The 17,061-nt window shown below is 43.5% G+C and overlaps 1 protein-coding gene across 2 annotated transcripts; it reads right to left on the reverse strand.

Annotated features, from left to right (window-relative positions):
- Positions 1 to 1,500: 1,500 nt before the first annotated feature.
- abracl (ABRA C-terminal like) lies at positions 1,501 to 11,408 on the reverse strand. 2 transcript variants are annotated; one of them, XM_063056443.1, is made up of 3 exons: positions 11,271 to 11,408; positions 2,755 to 2,821; positions 1,501 to 1,843 (listed from the first exon to the last, which is right to left on the reverse strand). In XM_063056443.1, the coding sequence occupies exons 1-3, from the start codon at positions 11,316 to 11,318 to the stop codon at positions 1,659 to 1,661; spliced, it is 300 nt and encodes a 99-aa protein (XP_062912513.1). In that variant the 5' UTR covers positions 11,319 to 11,408; the 3' UTR covers positions 1,501 to 1,658. The 2 variants fall into 2 exon arrangements, with proteins under 2 accessions (XP_062912513.1, XP_062912511.1); XM_063056441.1 differs by lacking the exon at positions 11,271 to 11,408 and adding an exon at positions 6,773 to 7,462.
- Positions 11,409 to 17,061: the final 5,653 nt, after the last annotated feature.

The raw sequence follows: 17,061 nt of genomic DNA on the forward strand, positions 1-17,061 counted from the left end.
CACCTGGACCATAGCCCTCCCATCCATGTACCTATCCAAACTTCTCCTCAATGTTGAAATCGAACCAGCCTCCATCACTTCTGTCAACAGCTTGTTCCACACTTACCTTTCATCCTTAACCTATGGCCTCTAGTTCTAGTCTCATCCAACCTCAGTGGAAAAGGCTTGTTTGCATGTACCCTTTACTATACCCCTCCCAATTAGATGGGTGGGTATCAATATGAAGCATTGCAAGACTGGGAGTGAGACTTGAAAGAAAACTCAAAATAAACACAATCTTCAGTATGTGCAGAAAAGTAAGAAGCTGTAGAGGGTCGTGAACTCTGCCCAATACATCACAGGCATCGGTGTCTGCCATCGGTAGTATCTACCACCAAATACATCATTGGCATATCCCTCCCCACTTCATTGATAGTATCAATGGGATGCAGTACCTCAAGAGGCAACATCCATTAACAAAGATCCCCACCATCCAGGCAATGCACAGCTCACAGCTCCCATTGGGCATGAGGAACAGAAGCTTGAAGTCCCACACCACCAGGTTCAGGAACCCCTACTTCCCCTCAACTATTTGGTTCTTGAACCAACCAGCACAACCATCATCAGAGATCGCCAGCACCCAGGTCATGATTTTTTCTCGCTGCTGCCATAAGGAAGAAGATACAAAAGCCTCATGACTTGTACCAACAGGTTCGAGAGCGGTTACTACCTCACAACCATTCGACTTGAGAACAAAGGGGATAACTACACTCACTTGTCCATCCATTGAGAAGTTCCCACAACCAATGATCTCGCTTTAAGGGCTCCTTATCATTACCTCATGTTTTATTTGCTGGGTGAGTGCACAGGAAAATGAAGCCCAGGGTTGTGTATGGTGACGTACATGTACTTTGATAATAACATTTACTTTGTACTTTGAACTCTAACAGTGAGATTACTGATCACTTTGCACGAAAATAGATTTCATTTTTTAAAATTTGAATTCTGTTCTTTCTTGTAAAAGTTGTGTATAATTTACGTTAATTTATGTTTTTTTATTGAGGATGCTGCACAGCAGCGTAATGGTTTAGAGCCAGCCACCAGCGATCAGGGTTCAATTCCTGCTGCTGTCTGCAAGGAGTTTGTACGTTCTCCCCGTGACAGCGTGGCTCTCCTCCAGGTGCTCTGGTTTCCTCCCACATTCCAGACATATGGGTTTGTGAGTTATGTGCACACTATGTTGGTGCCGGCATTTGGAGGTATGTGTGTATCCACTTGAATGACAATAAATTTGAACTTGAGCTTGAAGCCTGAAGACACCTGTGGGCTGTCCCCATCAAATCCTCGGACTGTGCTGGTCGTTGACACAAATGATGCACTTCACTGTATGTTTTGACGTACATGTGACAAATAAAGAAAGCTAAGATAACCTTTATTTGATGCTCTGCGCCTGAGAGGCTGCTGCAAGTCAGGTTTTCACTGCTCCTGTGCATATGTGTTCTTGTGCAGATGCCAATGAACTCAGCTTGGACGTTGACTTTATTGGGTGGTTTTTTAAGTTTCAAACAATTCAACATTTCAGTCTTGTTACAAAATGCATATAAAAAACTATCTACCCCGTGTTTCCTGAGGACTGGTTACAATGACGTCACCAATGCTGCTACCGCACTCAGGAGCCATCAGTCCACTTCTAAAACAATGTCAACATTGTCATGAACCCCTTGTAATAGCAGCTCTTCAGTGAAGCTGATCTTCTTCTTCTTCTTGGCCGCTTTCAGAGTCCCCACCAGAGCCTCGAATAGATTGGCACATCTGTCATCAGTGAACAGCACTCCGAACTTGACTCTGATTTTACCATCTGGTCCTGGGTACAATACAGAGAAAGTGAATCAGAACCAGAATTGGAATCAGGTTTATTTTCATAGAATCAGAAACAGCAAATAAACAGGCCCTTCAGCCCATCTAGTACATGTCAATGTTAGTCCCATGGCCCAGCACCCAGCTCTCCATACCCCTCCCATCCATGTATCTATCCAAACTTCTCTTGATGGGCTGAACAGCCTATTTCCATTTCTTTATCTTATGGTCCGAATGATCAAACCCATATCCACTACTTCCACTGGAAGTTTGTTTCACACTCGTAGTACCGTGTGACTGTAGAAATTCCCCTTCGTGTTCCCCTTAACCATTTCACCTTTCAACCTTAACCTATGACCTCTCGCTGTATTTTCACCCAGCCTCAGTGGAAAAAGACAGCTTGTATTTACCCTGACTATACTCCTCATAATTTTGTATACCCCTATCAAATCTTCCTTCAATCTTTTACATTCCAGGGAATAAAGTTCAAACCACATAAGACCATAAGACAAAGAAGCAGAATTAGGCCATTTGGTCCATCAAGTCTATTCTGCCATTCCATCAATTAACCATTTAACCCTTCCCGATAACTCAGGTCCTCAAGTCTCGGCGACATCTGTCCTAATCATTCAAACTCTCATTTTCATATTCGCTCTATATTTTTATTGCCTCAGAACACTTCAGTTTCCTTTGCTGCCACTCTAAAGCATTCCACTACACTACCGTGGCTGTCCCAAATTGTTCATCCTCCTGAGAGATGTTACTGCCCTCTACCCTGTCCCAGCCCACTATTCAGCCCAACTATTGAAGCTGCAATGTGATGCTCAGCAATGGTTCCACCTGCTTCACAACAAATAAAAATCAGAGAACATAAAGAATTTTCGATTCAGTATCTAAATGGCTCATGAAGTCACCGACCTGGAGATCCAAGGCGACGAATCTCTTCGATCAGGAGACCGATCTCATGGTCAATATTCATTCTCACCTAAACAGATTCAAACACTCTCGTTAATGTGTTGAAGACTATGATGAATTGCTTTGCAACAACAGTACTGCCTGCATCTAATTTGGAAGATATTAAATATTAGCTTGATGGGCAGCACTGCAGTGTAGCAGTTAGTCAGTTGCTTTACAGAATCTGTGATCACTAGCTGAGGTTCAGTTCCCACCACTGTCCGTAAGAAGTTTGCACGTTCTCCCAGTGACTGCACGGGTTTCCTCCAGGTGCTCCGGTTTCCTCCCATATTCCGAAAGGACATACAGCACTGGGCTAGTGAGTTGTGGGCATGCTACATTGGCACTGGAAGTGTGGCGACACTTGGACTGTTTTGGTTTTGACACAAATGAGGCATTTCACTGTAGAGTTTGATGTTTCGATATACCTGTGACAAATAAAGCTAATAAATTTAAAGATGAAAGACTCACCTTATTTATCATGTGAACATCAAAATATACTGTGGAATGCATCATTTGCATCAAACCAAATCAGTGACGAACGTGCTGGGCAGCCTGCTGTACTTCCGGCACCAACATACCATGCACACAACTCACTAACTCTAACCCGTTGGAGCACTCGGAGGAAACCTACGCAGTCACGGGAGAACGTACAAGCTCCTGACAGGCAGCAGCGGGAATCACTGGCACTGTGACAGCGCTACGCTAACCGCTGTGCTACTGTGCTGCCTCCCTGTCCGATGAATTTGAATTGGGTTTAGATCAGTGAAGGAACAAGGAGAAAGTGTTGCAAGAGGTCAAGACTTGGATGGAATTGCTTCAGTACTTGAGGAGCAACTAGATAGTTCAACAGCTGAAGGATAGAAAAATAAGATGAAAAGGCTAAGAGGAACGTAAGGAAAGTTTTTTATTCAGTAGTGTGTTATATAGTATATTGGATGCACATCAGAAAAGGAAAATGGAGCTATGGGGTAAGAGCAGACGAATATACCTCATGGACATAGATTTGATGGGTTAAGTAGCCTTCAATTACATTATTTCGATCTAGAATTGGTTTGATTTGTTGTTGTCACATGTACTGACATAGTGAGAAAAATTTGGTTTGCCTACTATCCAGACGGATGATGTCATAAATAATTATTTTGAGTTTGTAATATGGAACCAGAAGGCAGAAGATAGTCACAAGATACTCTACAGATGCTGGAAATCCACAGCAACTTACACAAAATGCTGACCAGGCAGTGTCTATGGAGGGGAATAAACAGTTAGTGCCTCAGGCTGAAGCCCTGCATCGGCACGGGAATGGAAGGAGAAAGAAGACAGAATAAGAAGATTTACTGGAGGGCACAGGTGAAACCAGAATACAGCGGAAAGTGCAGAGCAGGCAGATGAACAAGGTGCAATGCCAGAACAAGGTATGTATGGAGATCAAATGTTCATCTTTCAGTGTAGACAAGAGTCCAGCAACAAGCAGGATAAAGGTTGTCACTGAGTCTGGTGGTACTTACTTTCAGTCATTTGTATCTATAGCCCAGCGAGAGGAGAAAAATGTCCAGGGGGGATCTTTGATTCCGTAGACTGCTTTCCCAAGGCAGCGGGAAGTGCAGACAGAGTAAATGGAAAGAGGTTGGTGTATGTTATGGACTGGGCTGCACGTAGAACACTGCAATTTCTTGTAGTCTTTCGGTCAGATAGCTACCAAGATGGCACAGAGCATTGCAACTTACTGCAAGTTGCTCCCTACAGATCCACTCAGTACTTCTATTTATAATTGTTCTACTCTTTCCCTTGTTCTACCTCAATGCACTGTGTAATCATTTGATCTGTATGAACAGTATGCAAGACAAGCTTTTCACTGTATCTTGACATGTCATCTAATACTTTGACATATCTCCATAGATGCATAGGGGAAAGTATTCTAACTGGTTGCATCATGGCCTGGTATAAAACAGCAACGCCCATGAACAAGAACATCTGAGGAATACAGCTCTCTGTCCATTACAGGCAAAGTGCTCCCCACCATTGAGCACATTCACATAGAGTGCTGCCTCAAGGAAGCAGCATCCATCATTAACGACACCCACCATTCAGACCATGAGCTCTTCTCGCTACTACTGTTGTGCAAGAGGTACAAGAGCATTCGGTTCCACACCATCAGGTTCAGGAACCGTTATTACACCTTAACTATTAGGCTCTTGAATTGACGTGGGTAATTTCACTCACCATAACTCTGAACTGATTCTACAATGTAAAGATTCATTTTCAAAGACTCTACAACTCATGTTCTGGGCATTTTGTTTATTTTCAGAATTTGTCTTCTTTTACTCATTGGTTATTTACCAGTCTTTGCTTATGCAACCCCCTCTGGTTTCCTTGGCTGCCTAAGTTTAAGGAATACACACTCCGGTCCCACCAAACCCGTGAGATTGGGACTCCTCTCTCAGCCCAAACCCTGGTGTGTGTGGATGCTGTGTAATTTGCAACCCTGTTACGACTCAGTGCCAAGAAATAACAGACAGCACACGACATATGATTAAAGGCATTATATTTACGACTCTTAACTAAAGAGTTAGTAAAGAAAAGAAAGAGAAAAAACAAAAAGTGACCATTATAATTAAACACCCAAATGTGCACAAGTTGGAGCTCAACTCTTCTGAAAGTCATATTCACTGATCCCTGGACAAATGCGGCACCTTGCTCGATTGAATCACGGTGCCCCACCGGGTCGAATCCTACAACTGATTCTCTCCAGCCATTTTCCTCTTCATCTCCCGCCAAACAAGGGACCCAGCTCACATTCCGAAGTATGTTATCTCTAACCATAACCCAAACACTGCTTCTACAGAACGACTATTACATTAGCAGCGAAACCTTTCCCAGGGTGTTACACTTATATATAGTTATATAATATATATATTATTGTATTCTTTTATTTTCCAGCAAATGCCTGTAAGAATATGAACCTCAAGGTAATATATGGAGACAGAAATGTACTTCAATAATAAATTTTACTTCGACTATGGTACATGTGACCAAACCAATATCAACTCCCATAGCAATAGCAATACCAACACCAATACTAAAACCAAACCAAGCTATAATGCATCCAGATAGAATAGTATCTGTGGTTCATCTGTAAAAATGGGTAAGGTCTTTAGGGACATCAAATTTCCTTAGCCTTCTGGGGTTCTAAGGAAGAACAGATATTAATTGAAGCTAATGCAGCACACAAGAACAGAAGACAACCTTATAGAAATACCTGAAATGCTTAAAGTTATGAGAGAGGTAGGTAAGATGGGCGGTGACAGTCTTTTCCCCAAGTTAATGGAAACCAAATATAAGCTGTATAGATTTAGGGTGAGAAGAGAAATGTTTAAGAGGGCCCTGGGGTTAACTTTTTCACATAGAGAGTGGGGAATATATGGAACGAGCTCCTAGAGGAAATGTTTGAGGCAGGCACACCAGTATCATTTAAGAAGCAACTTTAAAGATGCATGAAGGGGTGGGCTTTCGAGGGATATGGGCCAAACAAAGGAATTAGGACCATGGTTAGTATAGACTCATTGGGACAAAGGGCCTGTATCCATACTGGACGCTCCATGACTCAACAAGAACTACAAAGTCAAAGTGTAGGTTAATGAGGAGCAGAGGAGAGAAGTATTTCAAAACCAGATACTGTCAACATTAAATGAAAGCAGCGAGTGCAAGGAACAGTCAACAGGTTAGGCAAAAGGAAAAACAGTTAACAGGTTAGATTGGGAATAGGATCATGTAGGTAACAGTGAGGTTGTCTCCAAAATCTCTCTCTTACACACACACACTCCCCTCAATGGAATCACTACATGACACTTGAGAAGAGTGTCATAATCAGAACCAGGTTTCTTCCTACTGTCTGACTTGTTGTTTTGCTGCAGTAAAATGTACTATCAATTACAAAATAAATAAATAAATAAACAATGCAAAAGAAGAATAATAAGGTAACCATAGTAGCGGCGTGATCACTCAGGGTGAGTATAATGTTCTCATAAAGGGTCATTTCCTTAACGGAAAACATCTGTTCATGATCTTGTTTAATGTGGGGAGGCTGATGCATGGGCGGTCACCACACAGTCCTTCACAGACTGGAGTGAGGATCCTGTGGCAATGAAAGCAGGATGATGGACTGCAGCATTCCTCCGCATTCACTGCTGTTGTGATGTGTCATCATCTCTCACCAGCTCCACCGCTGAAGTCTTGGTTGGATCACTCTGTCTGGAGCCTGCTCCTTGACCTTACCGCCATGGGTGGGCTTGCCAGGGGCTAACTGCCAGACAGCATCGCTCTTGAGATCTCAGGAACCGACAAGCCTTTCCACCACAACAAAGGGACAATCCTTGGAGAAGAAGTGTTCATGGACCATTCAGATATCTAACGGCAGAGGGGAAGAAGCTGTTCCTGAATTGTTAGTGTGTCTTCAGCATCCTGTACCTCCTCCCTGATAGTAGTAATGAGCTGAGGGTATATCTCAGGTAGTGAGGGTCCTTTATGGTAGACGCTGCTTTGTTGAGGAACTGTTGGTGGGGAGGGTTGTGTCCATGATGGATCTGGCTGAGTCTACAATGCTCTGCAGCCTCTTCTGGATCTGTGCACTGGACCTTCCACACTGGGCTGTGATGCAACCAGTCGGAATGAGCTCCACCGGACACCTGCAGAAATTTGAAAGAGTCTTTGGTGACATACCAAGTCTCCTCAAACTCTTGACGACATGGAATTTAACGCAATGCTAAATAAAATGTACTTCTATTTTCCCTCATGTTGTCGTCTTGAGAAGGGAAAGGTCGTCAAGTAAATAGGTACCCAGAAGCAGAGAATGGACACCAATTCAGATCCCCACCCCCCAGTCCATCTGATCTGTGGATCAGTGTTCTAAATCTTCAGCAAGGTAGTCAGGTCTTATAGCTGTCACAGGAATCTTATGGAGAAGAGGAAGTTAGTCAGCTCACAGGAATCTTATGGAGAAAATTATGCTGCTGGTTTTGTTTGGACACGTCCTTTGTAAAGGAATGTAATGATTGCTTTCTAAGAGTTTTTTTTCTGAACAGTGTCAGTTTCAGTGACACAGACAAACAACTTCAGGGACATTTCTACATAAAGCCCATCCTCAGCTTTAAACTTCTGTTGAAGTATCTTGGGGTCCACATGCTTAGATCCCTCAAGGTTGCTGTGCATGATGATAGGGTGGTTATGAAGGCGTATGCTGTGTTGGCCTTCATTAGATGGAAGATTGAGTTCAAAAGTCATGAGATAATGTTGCAGCTCTATAAAACCCTGGTTAGACCACACAGGAGTATTGTGTTTGGTTCTAGTTTCCTCATTATAAGAAGAATGTAGAAGCTTTAGAGTGGGTTCAAGGGAGATTCACTAAGGTGCTGCCTGGACTAGAGAACATATCTTATGAGGAAAGGTTGAGCTTTTCTCCTCAGAATGAAGAAAGATAAGAGATGACTTCATAGAGGCATAAAAGGTAATAAGAGGGCAGCCAACATCTTTTCCCAGGGTGGAAATAGTTAATACAAGAGGGCATAATTTTAAGGTGATTGAAGGAAAGTATATGGGGATGTCGAAGGTGGTGAGTGTGTGGAACTTGTTGCCAGGGTGGTGATAGAGGCTGATACATTAGGGACGTTCAAGGGACTCTTAGATTGGCACATGGATGATAGATAGATGGAGCGCTATATAGGAGGGAATGGTTACATTGATCTTGGTGTGGGTTAAAAGGTCGGCAAAACATGTAGGCAGAAGGGCCTGAACTGTGCTGTGCGGTTCTATACTCAGTGATCACTTTATTAGGTACACATGCTTGTTAATGTAAATATCTCATCAGTCAATCGTGTGCCAGCAACTCCATGCACAAAATCTTGCAGGCATGGTCAAGAGGTTTAGTTGATGTTCAGACCAAACATCAGAATGGGGAAGAAATGCCAGAGCAGAGTGGTTTGAGTATCTCAGATACTGCTGATCTCCTGGGATTTTCATGCACAACAGACTCTAGAGTTTACAGAGAACGGTGCGAAGTACAAAAAAAAAATCCAGTGAGCGGCAGTTCTGAGGGTGAAAACGCCTTGTTAATGAGCGAGGTCAGAGGAGAAAGGCCAGACTGGTTTAACCTGACAGGAAGGCAACAGTAACTTAAATAACCACGCGCTACAACAGTGGTGTGCAGAAGAACATCTCTGAACGCACAGCACGTTGAACCTCGAAGTGGATGGGCTGCAGCAGCGGAAGACCATGAACGTACACTCAGTGGCCACTTTATTAGGTATAGGAAGTACAGTGGCCGGAGTGTTCTAAACAGGCAGATTCAGCAGCACTAAACCTGTCACTCAGTTGGAGTTAGAGAATCTTACAGCAGACAAACAGGCCCTTTGGCCCACCATGTCTGTACTGAACATCTCAAATCCATCATACTAACCAGCAACCACAGGTGCTGGCGATGTCGCATTCCTGCAGAACCATCTGCAATCCTCTGTAATGCAAAGCCGCATCATCTGCTCATGCGTTAAGAAATGCAGCTTGAAGACAGAAGAACTCACTCACCTGTTTACATGTAAGTATTGCGAGAGCTGGCACAGTAGCACAGTGGTTAGCACAACGCTTTACAGTACCAGCGATCCAGGTTCAATTCCCACTGCTGTCCGTCAGGAGTTTGTACATTCTCCCCGTGATCGCGCGGGTTTCCTCCGGGTGCTCCGGTTTCCTCCCACAGTCCAAGGACGTACCAAAGTAGGTCAATTGGTCATCGTAAATTGTCCTGGGATTAGGCTATGGTTGAATTTGGTGGGTTGCAGGGTGGAGTGGCTTGGTGGGCTGGAGGGGTCCGTTCTGCACTGCGTCTCTAAATAATTAAACCCACTAACAAACAAGGTAGGGGAACTTGTACCATATACCCACCATCCTCTGTGTGGAAAAAGATGCCCCTCACATTCCTTTCAAAATGTTCCCTCTCATATTAAACCTATACCCTCCCACTGTAAACTCGCCTGCTCTGGATGACATCTTCCAGCCTGCACATGCAGACACCTTTGAGTTTCCACCCAGCTAGCAGGCTTCCCTTGCAACTCATCACCTGCAGCCCATTTAACCCCAGTTCTCACCCACAGTCCATGGTTACTTATTGAATCAGTTACTCCCTGCCTAAAGTTTATCTTGTTACCTTGTTACCTGCTGTGTTTAGTAACAGTTTTTTCTTGCTTTGTGCCCCCCCCCCACCCCCGGTTTTATTATTTTGTGTTCTCTGCTGCTGTGCCTTTGGGTCAAGCCTCCTCTGCGTTTTCTGACACCTGGGGAAAAAGACCGTGACAATGTCCCTCATGACCGTATAAACTTCTATAAGGTCACCTCTCAGCTTTCTACAATCCAGGGAAAAATAAAGTCCCAGCCAATCAAGGCTGTCCTTAAAACTCAAGTCCTCCACTCCTGGTACTATCCTTGGGAATGTAAATTTGGTGAAAAGGAAGATGAGATGCTGAGCTGGGTGGTGGGTGGTAAGGGTCTGGATGAGCTGCAGGGAAGTGACTGTTGCCTGTGTTGTTCCGCTGAACATTGTGGACGTGCTGTGTGCTTTTCTCCCCCACAGATGTTGCTTGGCCTGCTGAGCTCCTCCAGCATTTTGTGTGTGATGCTTTGTGCCGGGATGCGTGGCGACACTTGGCTGCCTTCAACACATCCTTGGTTGGTAACGCAAACGATGCGTTTCACCGTCTGGATGTACGTGTGACAAATACATGAATCTGAATCGGAAAGAGCGAGTTGAGATGGTAGTAGCGGAACGGAGCAACGGAAGAGCCCCACCGGGATGACTGAGGTTGAGCGAGTGGGCGAAGAATGTAATACAGAAGGTGAATAACATACACAACACGCTGGAGAAACTCAGCAGGTCAGGCAGCATCTATGTAAACTTTAGGTTTTCCAATAGATGTCGACATTTTGGGCCGAGCCCCTTCATCAATCCCGCTGAGTTTCTCCAGCGTTTTGTGTGTTACTCTGGATTTCCAGCTTCTGCAGGATCTCTTGCACTTAAAACAGAAGGTGGAATCGGCAGACAGACGGACGAGCATCAGAGAAACGCGCAAGTATAGCAGCGTCTGACCGGGGGAGAGCTCTCCAGCGCGGCCCACGTGAGACAATGTAACTGGTGCGGAAGTCAGTGACTTAACCAACGCCCAGTGTCGGGCATAACCGGACGTGTATTAGTCCGGCAATAATGCACACAGAAAAAAATCAAAGGTTTCTTATTAAGACCAAGGTTAAGCTCAACTTAGAAAAAATAACATGCACCCTCTCCTTTCTACTGTAGAAGGTATAATTATATTGCTTTTGCACGATCCGCAAGCACAACGCATTTAGCTGCAAATGTTGGTGATTTCACCGCTTCAGGTCTCAATCTGCCTCCCATCGTAGCCACCCCTGCGCGCCACAATTGCAAGTCAAAGTATACATACTTTAGCCTCCTCTGGTCGCCGGTTAAGTTGTGTTCGGTGGGTTACCATACAACTACAGGAAGTGTTAAAAACAAGGAAGTTGAGGCGAGGGCTCAGACTGCCCGGGCTGACGTCAGGGAGAGAGCTCTGTGGAATTGCGGCGGGTTTCCACCAGGGGTTGCTGTCTGCCCTGAGAGAATCCCGCGTGAACTGGCTGTCCTGGACTCGCACAGCACGGAACCCGCTCTTCCGCCCAGTTCATTCATATCGACCGAGAACCCATAAAACCCAGTCCCTTTGACTCATTTCCCACTTGTCCTTTCCACAGTCACTCAACGCTTTCAGAACAGCTTCGTTCCCTCTGCCTTTATGAACACTAACTCATCTTCACTATTTTGTTCAGATTTTTAATAAGATAGATCTATCTTACTTATTCTATATATTCATTGTGACGTACAGATTTGTTTATTAATCGCATTATACTGCTGCCGTAAAACAACCAATTTCATGACATGTCGGTGATAACAAACCTGATTCAGATCCATGTATCCGTCCCAAAGTCTTTCAAGTATTGCTCATGCACCGACCTCAACCACTTCCTGTGGAAGCTCGTTCTACAAACTCCATCCTTTGTGTGGGAGAAAAAAAAAGTTGCCTTTCAGGTTCTGATTAAATCTCTCCTCCCTCACATTTAAACTCTACCCTCTATTCCTTGATCACCAACCCTGGGGAAAAGACTGTGTGCATTCAAAAAATGATGAATGAATGATAAGCTTTATTTGTTAGATTTACATCAAAGCATACACTTGGTTGCCACTTTATTACAGGGGGTAACCAACAAAGTAGCCACTGTGTGTATGATTGTCATCTTTTGCTGGTGTAGCCCATTCACTTCAAGTTCGACATGTTATGCATTCAGAGATATTCATCTACACACCACTGCTGTAACATGTGGTTATTTGAGTTACTGTAACCTTCCTATTGGTTTGAGCCAGTCTGGCCTTTGTCTTCTGACCTCTCCCATTAACAAGGCATTTTCACCCACAGAACTGCTGCTCACTGGATTTTTTTTTTTGTTTTTCACATCATTCTCTGTAAACCTTAGAGACTGTTGTGTGTGAAAATCCCAGGAGATCAGCAGTTTTCAAGATACTCAAACCACCCCATCTGGCACCAGCAATCGTTCCACAGTCAAATTCACGTAGATGACACTTCTTCCCCATTCTGATCTTTGGTCTGAACAACCACTGAACCTCTTGATCATGACTGCATGCTTTTATGCATCGAGTTGCTGCCACATGATTGGCTGGTTAGATATTTGCATTAACGAGCAGGTGTACATAATAAAGTCACTACGGAACTTGTAGGGAAACACATCTTTTGAGTCAAATCAAATCAGCAAGAGGCAACCCACAAGAGTAGCCATGCACCTGGTGACAGCATAGCATGCCCATAACTTACTAACCCTAACTATACGGCTTTGAATTGTGGGAGGAAACCCATGTGGTCATGAGCTCCTTACAGACAGTGGTGGGAATCAAATCACTGGCACTGTAAAGTGATTGTGCTAACTGCTACACTTACGTGCTTCCGATAGTACATTCATACTATCTATGCCCTCATGATTTTATATACCTCTGTAAGATCATCCCTCACTTTCAGTACTCCAAGGAATAAAGTCCTAGCATACCCAACCTCTCCATATAACTCAGGACCTGACAATATCCTGACAAATGTCTGGATTACAAACTACATCCCCCCAGAGTATCTTTGTACAACACGTGGGAAAGAAGTGTAGCTCTCCATATAACTCAGGACCTGACAATATCCTGACAAATGTCTGGATTACAAACTACATCCCCCCAGAGTATCTTTGTACAACACATGGGAAAGAAGTGTAGGAAGGAGGTGCAGAAGGTGCAGAGGAAGTGTAGGCAGTAGATGATTGGATTGTAGTGGGTGCAGAGGAAGTGTAGAAAGGAAGTGATTGCACTGCAGAGGATGCAGGAGGAAGATTAGGAAGAAGGTGATTCACTGCAGAGGAAGTGTAGGAAGAAGGTGATTCACTACAGAGGAAGTGTAGAAGGGAGGTGCTTCACTACAGAGGAAGTGTAGGAAGAAGGTGATTCACTACAGAGTAAGTGTAGGAAGAAAGTGATTCAATACAGAGGAAGTGTAGGAAGGAGGTGATTCACTACAGAGGAAGATTAGGAAGAAGGTGATTCACTGCAGAGGAAGTGTAGGAAGAAGGTGATTCACTAGAGAGGAAGTGTAGAAGGGAGGTGATTCACTACAGAGGAAGTGTAGGAAGAAGGTGATTCACTACAGAGGAAATGTAGGAAGGAGGTGATTCACTACAGAGGAAGATTAGGAAGAAGGTGATTCACTGCAGAGGAAGTGTAGGAAGGTGATTCACTGCAGAGGAAGTGTAGAAAGGAAGTGATTCACTGCAGAGGAAGTATAGGAAGAAGGTGATTCACTACATGGGGAAGTGTAGGAAGGAAGTGATTCACTACAGAGGAAGTGTAGGAAGAAGGTGATTCACTACAGAGGAAGTGTAGGAAGGCGGTGATTCACTACAGAGGAAGTGTAGGAAGAAGGTGATTCACTACAGAGGAAGTGTAGGAAGGTGGTGATTCACTACAGAGGAAGTGTAGGAAGAAGGTGATTCACTGCAGGGGAAGTGTAGGAAGAAGGTGATTCACTACAGAGGAAGTGTAGAAGGGAGGTGATTCACTACAGAGGAAGTGTAGGAAGAAGGTGATTCACTACAGAGTAAGTGTAGAAAGGAAGTGATTCACTGCAGAGGAAGTATAGGAAGAAGGTAATTCACTACAGAGGAAGTGTAGGAAGGAGGTGATTCCCTACAGAGGAAGTGTAGGAAGAAGGTGATTCACTACAGAGGAAGTGTAGAAAGGAAGTGATTCACTGCAGAGGAAGTATAGGAAGAAGGTGATTCACTACATGGGGAAGTGTAGGAAGGTGGTGATTCACTACAGAGGAAGTGTAGGAAGAAGGTAATTCACTACAGAGGAAGTGTAGGAAGAAAGTGATTCACTACAGAGGAAGTGTAGGAAGGCGGTGATTCACTACAGAGGAAGTGTAGGAAGAAGGTGATTCACTACAGAGGAGGTGTAGGAAGGTGGTGATTCACTATAGAGGAAGTGTAGGAAGAAGGTGATTCACTACAGAGGAAGTGTAGGAAGGAGGTGATTCACTACAGAGGAAGATTAGGAAGAAGGTGATTCACTGCAGAGGGGGTGTAGAAGGGAGGTGACTGCACTCAGAGGAAGTGTAGCAAGAAGGTGATTCACTACAGAGGAAGTGTAGGAAGGAGGTGATTCAGTACAGAGGAAGTGTAGGAAGAAGGTGATTCACTACAGAGGAAGTGTAGGAAGAAGGTGATTCACTACAGAGGAAGTGTAGGAAGGAGATGATTCACTATAGAGGAAGTGTAGGAAGGAGGTGATTCACTACAGAGGAAGTGTAGGAAGGAAGTGATTCACTACAGAGGAAGTGTAGGAAGGAGGTGATTCACTGCAGAGGAAGTGTAGAAGGGAGGTGATTGCACTCAGAGGAAGTGCAGAGTGTAATCAAAACATTAAACTAATTCAAAGGAAGAGACAAAAGTCTGGGAATGCGGCTATAACTTTATGTGGTAGTGTGATGACATACGCAATTCATGTATTTATACATATAAACCTGTAATTAATTATTCAAACAAACAAGAATGCTGAATCAACCAATATATTTGCAAGATTACTCAAATATTACTTATATATTAAATACACAACACTCCTTCCTACTTAGCTATAAACTCAATAGAGAATGTATCTTTATGTACACAGTATATTATATAATAATTATTATTTACAGACATCCACAGGATAATAAATTTTAAATGGTCCCATTCAGGCCTAAAGATTTAATTGTTGAGGAGAATTTCTTTGCTGACAAGGGGCATCACTCTGCTTGGCAGGTGAGACTTGTGGCTGTGAAAGAATTTCAGTTTCCGGAGTCTCTTCAGTGGTGATTGTAGGAGTTGCTGGAAGAGGTTCTGACAGCAGTAGCTACCTCTTCCTTGGGAAGGTGCATTTAGTTTTACCCCTTGAAGATGGTTACAGTGAACAACACAACCAAGGATGACATCCTTCAAACAGTTCACAAAACTACCTCCTTCATTTCTTTTACATCCTTTTTTTTCAAATGTGGTTCTGCTGCTGTTGGCATCTGTAACCTTCATTTTGTTGGAGAGTTTTCAGACTGATTGAGTGACCTGGCACTTCACTATCTTCAAAGGAGTTTGGTGAGGTTTTGAGTGAAGTGTACAGCCTTGAGACCAAGAAGCCTGGAGATTGTGATGGACTCCATTTCTCACCAATTTCACCGATTAAAGTATCGAGGAAGATTGAAAACATCAAGGACGAGAGCAGAAGGCAAGTGAGTGCTCAGCACCATCTACCTGCCGGTGACCAGTCTCTCTCTCTCTCATTCACTGCTGCCGGAGGAAGATGACTGCATGTGACAGTCTCTCTCTCCCTCCTGTCTGCTGGTCTTGAAGTAAGGTGTTCCAATTATCTCTCTCACTCTCCCACTACCGGAGGATTGTGCCAGGGTCATTTGTCTTGGCACGGTTTAATTAACATGTTTCGTGTATTGGATTCTGTAATTTACATCACGATGTGTTTCTAGTTTCTGATTACTCCTTTTTTTTTGCTATTTTGTGTGTTTTTTGATCAGGGCTGGATTGGCCCTGCACCTGAAGGTAACAAACAACACTGAGCTAGATTGAAGTGAAGTGAATTGAACTGAATATGCCTGGACTGTTATGATGATTTGTGGCTTAGTGTTTTAGATTCTGTGTTCCTTGCACTTTGTTTGCCATTTGCACGATCTGTTCTTTTTTTGCCTGTCGGGTTTTTGATGTTTTTCCTTTGAATGGGTTCCATGGTTTTCTTTCTTTGGTTGGTGGCTGTTTGTGGGAAGACGAATCCCAGGGTTGTATACTGCATATATACTTTGATGATACATGTACTTTGTACCTTCACTGGAGATTCTTATGAATCTTTCTATTACTTCCTTTATGATCTGATCTCTCCTGTTGTTTTCCTTAACCACAACCTCATTTGATGAATCCTGTTTTCATATCTCCTTTCTGTTTGACCTTCCATTTGTCCAGCTAGTCTTTCCATTTACCTTTACAAGCAGCTTTTTGTCTCCCACTTGAAGTTCATGTAATAACCTTAATGTACACAGGTTCTTTATACTCAGAAAAGCCAACTGCTTGCAACTTTCCTGAAGCACCTTGGACTCTCTTCCAACTTAAAACCAAGCCACATTTCACAAGTAACTGACTGAAACAGCCAAATTAGTGTCTTATTCCATTTTAATTAATTTGCCATTCACTGCTGGTGCAAGCCATATTGTTTGTCTATTCTTAGTTTTCACACTTTACATCTCAAGGCTACACAGTCCTGTATCACTCTCATCATTATCAGATTTTTTAAAACAGCAGGCAGATTAATGCTCTTTTTGAAACTGCAACTTGACTTTTTATCTTTTTCTCTGCCCTGTGCAGTCCATTCATTTTTGCTGCCTGACGTGATCTTTGTAAGTAACCTATTATGTTGCATTTCCTGCAAGTTTCACCTTTAAATCTGAATTTGTTTGGTGTATGTGAGCCCCTGCCACAACGTTAACACAATTTATTCAGCCACACTGGTTTCTGTTTAGATGCTGCAATTTTGTTCAGACTCCGTTTCATTCCTCACGGCAACTCAATTACATTGGAACTGCATTACTTCCACCATAT

Source organism: Mobula hypostoma, chromosome 8 (assembly GCF_963921235.1).
Source record: "Mobula hypostoma chromosome 8, sMobHyp1.1, whole genome shotgun sequence".
In the NCBI taxonomy this organism is placed as follows: domain Eukaryota; kingdom Metazoa; phylum Chordata; class Chondrichthyes; order Myliobatiformes; family Myliobatidae; genus Mobula; species Mobula hypostoma.

What these genes read in the sequence shown, in the direction of transcription:
- abracl (XM_063056441.1), bottom strand. Translation starts at nt 6,883, where the DNA reads ATGCATCAGCCTCCCCACATTAAACAAGATCATGAACAGATGTTTTCC. An exon ending in GTGATCACGCCGCTACTATG is followed by an intron (nt 2,822 to 6,772) that starts GTTACCTTATTA and finishes GAATCTGTTTAG; the next exon opens with GTGAGAATGAATATTGACCA. An exon ending in TCGTCGCCTTGGATCTCCAG is followed by an intron (nt 1,844 to 2,754) that starts GTCGGTGACTTC and finishes TATTGTACCCAG; the next exon opens with GACCAGATGGTAAAATCAGA.